The sequence below is a fragment of the Melanostigma gelatinosum genome, assembly GCF_949748355.1.
Source record: "Melanostigma gelatinosum genome assembly, chromosome: 18".
Taxonomy (NCBI): Eukaryota; Metazoa; Chordata; class Actinopteri; order Perciformes; family Zoarcidae; genus Melanostigma; species Melanostigma gelatinosum.
The window spans coordinates 1,047,475-1,052,474 of NC_136651.1; the positions used below are offsets into that span (position 1 = coordinate 1,047,475).

The following is a 5,000-nucleotide window of genomic DNA, read 5'->3' on the forward strand; positions in this document are numbered from 1 at the left end:
ACAGTATACAACACTGAGAGAGCGTTGACACATTGGACGTACATCAGCTTTCTAAAGGAAGGAAAGCGCTCCAGGACTCTCGAGTCTCTTTGTCGCCTTCAACAAACTAAAACATCACAGTTGATGCATTCAGGCGCCAAGCGGCAGCCGGGAAAACAGGTTTCAGAGTCCAACTAGTTTCTCGGTAAAGAGAGTAAATGTTTGAGTCGAGGATTAAATAAGCCGATGGCAGCGTTTCTGCTCGCGTTACAAAGCTGCTTATTGTCCCGTCATCAAGAGACAAATACACAAGTGTTAAGGCCACAACTTCTGGACACAGGGAGAAATCCCCCCCCCCCCCTGTCAGCCATGCTGTCTCAATCGCCTCCAAAACACAACAGCAGGTTAAAGTAAAAATCAAATGGATTTATTATCCAAGAAGCATAAAAACAGATAAACAGTTACAAAGCGAATCACACAATTATTAACAAAACAAACCTACATATAAAATCAAATGTGAGATCCAATCCGAGCCACCCAGAAGGCTGGTCTGCCTCCTCGGTGGCCAGCAGAAGATCTGAAAACCCTCCAGAGCTTCAAACCCTTTGTCCCCTCAAAGTTGCGTTCCTCAGCTCATCGATCAGCTCACTGATTGGCTGAAGTCCAACAAGCCCCACCTGGGCCTATGCCCCATTGCCCTAAACTTCACACCTCTCCCTGCCACTTTCACACCACCCCCACTCCAGCACATTCCTCAAACCCCCTCTCACAGACACTGAATGCATGAAATAAAACTTAAATCCCTCACACAAGTTAAATATTACTGACACCGTTTACTGTTCACCACCACAGTGTAAATACAGTTGAATCATTGTCAATACTCAGTCGAACATGTGTGTCTAGTCTCTGATCATGTTTCATTGTAAACAACCAACAGGAGGAGAGCTTCAGTTACACTATGATGCCTTCAGGCTCTGCTCAGTGAACATGAGTTCTGGCTGAAGGTTCATTATAACGTTATCATGATGTGTTCACATGTCATCTGTAAAATGTAGTTTTGGTGATGAACTAGAATGAATCCAGCAGTTTGAAGGAGATGTTTTCTGACTTCAGAGCGTTGAAATGATTTTTGGGACGTTTGAAAACATAATATTCTGGACCGTTGTAGACCAGCTGCTATAACCACACAAAGGGATCTGTATCTGTTCAAATGGATCGTCTACAGTACGAGTCCGTCAAACATCTTGTGCGATTGGTTTTGTCTGGAACAGACTCATTCTTTAGTGGTTTTGGATTTCTTCTTCTTTCTTTTTTATTTCCCGCAGACTGAGACACATGTGACTCATTTGGTGTTTTACAAAAACGGAACTGATGGAGGTGTTTATTCTCATTCGTCATTCTTACAGCGACGGGCTCGCCCACGTTAGAGCAGGTGTGAACAGGGTCTGATGCACCAGACCAGGACCAGGGTCTGATCCGCCGGTCCAGGTCCGAGTCTCTGTGTCGCGCGTCGTCACAGTTCGTCTTCCCGCAGACTCGGCTGTAGAAGTGACTTCCTGTTAATATCGTAGTCCAACACCATGTGGTTCCAGTCTGGTGGAGATCAGCAGCTCAGGACTCGCTGCTCCTCTCACTTCACACACTTCAATGTGAAAGAAAAGAGTTAAAGACCAAGAGAATCTGCTGGAAACCAGAGGAGCCAGACTTTCAGCAGCTGTTTAATCCGGCTGATGAACACAAACAAACCAAACTGAAAAACTTGACCTCCATCTTTAAGAACTGCATGTACATCCACCTCTTTACTGCTGTACTCGGCTCTGTGGTACACGTAGATATACACATAGATATATACGTATGGTACTTTTAAGCTGTCCAATGGAATAAAATGTACAATTTTTCCCTCTGATATGTAGTAGTGTAGAAGTAGAAAGTAACATTGACAAGTGAAGTACAAAAACTTCTAAATTGTACTTGAGTACGTGTACTTTGTTCACACAGAGTATCACTGTAGCAGCTGTCGATGTAGTAAATATAGTAAATTAAATACATGTGACGAGGTCAGAGGACACAGGAAGTGTCTCCCACCATCACGGTGCTGCTTCGTCATCGCAGCAGTGGCTTCTGGGAGTTTTTATTTATTTTCATGGGGTCACCATCAGGAGACTGGTGTTGGTAGCTCGTGGCTCTTTGTAATAGTGCTCATCTTGTTGTGGCGGTAACAGCTGGTTCCTGCTGAGGCAGATGTAATGGAGGCGGAGTTACGTAACCACATAGCCAAAAGGAAGGTGCAGTGCATTGTGGGCCCTCGTCTGCATCCGACCATGCAGTGAACACACAGAGGAGTTAGAGCTTTGCTCAAGGACACGTCGTGTCTTTGTGTTTGCTGAACTCGCCACATATTTACCAGCATGTACCGCCAGTGTTACCGTTAACCATCACTGTGTAAATAAAGTTTAATCATTGTCAATACTCAGTAGAACATGTGTTTCTAGTCTCTGATCTCTGATCATGTTTCATTGTAAACAACCAACAGAGAGCTAGTAACGTTAGCAGCACCGCTAACTGCTAACCAACGGCAGTTCAGCTGAGTTACACTATGATGCCTTCAGGCTCTGCTCAGTGAACTGAGCACTGGCTGAAGGTTCATCATAACGTTATCATGATGTGTTCACATGTCATCTGTAAAATGTAGTTTTGGTGATGAACTAGAATGAATCCAGTAGTTTGAAGGAGATGTTTTCATGTTAATATAAATAGTTAATAGAGATGAATTATGAGCTGAACTAAATTCAGCTGCCTACTTACGATCGCCTCTTCTAACGAGAGTTCTGTGTGGGTGTGTGTGTCACCTGTTACTTTGCTGTGTGATCGTTCTACCTGCTGTATTAGTGAAGTTGTTATATTAAATAATAGTCGCCAATTCAGTGATGAGCACAGTTGAACATATTTTCCTCGCAGCATCCCTACGCTTGTGATGCTGCCTTATTTCATCTGCTGGCAGCGGTGACTCGCTGTCACAGCAGGAGGTCGTCTGCTCCCGTGAGCTAACGCTAATGTGTGAAGCCGCAGCTAACGGAGGTGTTTCCTGGGTGTAACCGCTCACGAGGTCTGCGTGTTCTTGAGAGCTGCTGTGGTGTATTTTTATATATTTAGAGAGACGTGTTGAAATGTTCTTTCTTACATATTGAACTGACATTATATGAAATAACCCCTGTGGTCTTTTTAAAGCTCCTGTGCACCGATAGCTTCTCCTAGCTGAATGTCACCGACGGTCTTAATATGGCGCCGAGAAGTGTCTCAGAGGTTCCACGCGATCAGAGTCAGCTGCTAATGATTCAGCAGCAAACAGGCGTCCTCTCAAAGAGGAAGTGTTTACTTCCTAGCGCCGTGTTCCTGTGTAGCTGCCATTAAGCTCTGCATGCTCCTCAGCAGCTGGGACTCCCGGTCTGCTGCAGCGAGCGTTATTATGGCTGCTAATTAATCCCAGTTTGCACCGGACATGTTGGAGTTTTAATGTTACTGGCTCAAGAAAACATAGAAGTGACAATAACAGACATTTAACCTTTTTATTATTCCTTGACTTTTGTTATTTGCTACCCTGAAACCAGAAATGGATAATATGAACACAAATGCTACATTTTAAACATTTAATGAGCAATTTGTGACAAACAGAGCTCCTATAGTTTTAATGCTAACAAATGACAAATCAGGCATTATTCTTTTTTGAATGTATTACATGTAAAATACATCTGTTGTGTTTACAGTTCAGCCATTGTGTCTGATACAAACCCAACACATACAGCAGCTTCATGATGATGCAGTTTAGTTTAAGTCTTTATTTGTCAGGCTCCCTCCAACAATACCACCAGAAAATGTTAAAATACACTAAAATAAATGGATAACTATGTATACTGTGTAATAAATAACTATGAATATATGAAGCATTTAAATCAATTGAGGACCAAAATATTGCAGTTTTGCCATCGTTCTGAAAAAGACAACATTGATACTGAGCTGTCTACACGTCTGGTGATGATGATGAATATTTCACTAATATTCTCGTTTCACATGCAGCCGTTCATACTCTGACTAAACGCCCTCATGACGAACATCGTACAGCTGCGTCCTTTAAACAACTTAAACTTCCCTCCTTTTCTAACTGCCGTCATGTGAAGAGTGAAGCCAAAGCTTCACGTGTTAAAGCTGCATTCTCTCTAGTGACCACCAGGGGGCGACTCCTCTGGTTGTATAGAAGTCTATAGAAAATGACTCTACTTCTCTCTTGATTTATTACCTCAGTAAACATTGTAAACATGAGTTTATGTCTCAATCTCTAGTTTCAAGTCTTCTTCAATACAGCATGATGTTCATTTAGTACATTATGGTCCATTTAGAGTCACACAGACCATAAAGCAGGGGATGCTTTAGGGCGGGGCTACTGTGATTGACAGGTCGACAGGTCTCTACCAGACATATACGCCGTCTCTACGTCACTCCTCAGTCCAGATATGGTCACTTCCTGTTCACTGGTTGAGAAAAAACAAGATGTATCCAATTCACAGTATTGCCTTACTCTTAATAATAATAATGCAGTATTAGCGTGCATGTACACATAGTTGGTGTGTAACTAAACACCATTTGAATGTGAGAACACTCGCCGTCACAACGTCAACACTGGAGGACTGATGACCTCGTCTCAAGGAGCCTCCTTTGCACATGCTCAGTACACACCGTGTAGGTGAAGCAGGGCCACTTCTCTGTCCTCCGGGGTGCTGGTGGAGTGCTAATGGGCCCCGTGGAGGAGGGGGGGGGGGCGCTAATTGATTCGTTGTCCCCGACTCCTCGTTAACAGCCTCTCCCAAGGTAGCAGGTCTCGGTGGCAGGGAGAGACCCAAACCGAGGCCGGGATCACACAGATGGAGGAGGAGGGCTGATGTACAGCATATACATTTATGTGTCTGAATTCATTTCCTGCTCTGTGTTCACAGCATTCGCAGTGTGATGCAGAAGTACCTGGAGGA

At 43.8% G+C, this 5,000-nt stretch overlaps 1 protein-coding gene across 1 annotated transcript in view; it reads left to right on the top strand.

The window, feature by feature from the left end:
- The window catches only part of grk3 (G protein-coupled receptor kinase 3), a 48,625-nt gene that overhangs the window by 9,534 nt on the left and 34,091 nt on the right, over positions 1-5,000 (top strand). The window contains 1 exon segment of the mRNA XM_079289893.1: positions 4,968-5,000. This exon segment is cut by the window's right edge and continues 44 nt beyond it. Coding sequence (XP_079146019.1) covers positions 4,968-5,000 — 33 coding nt within the window.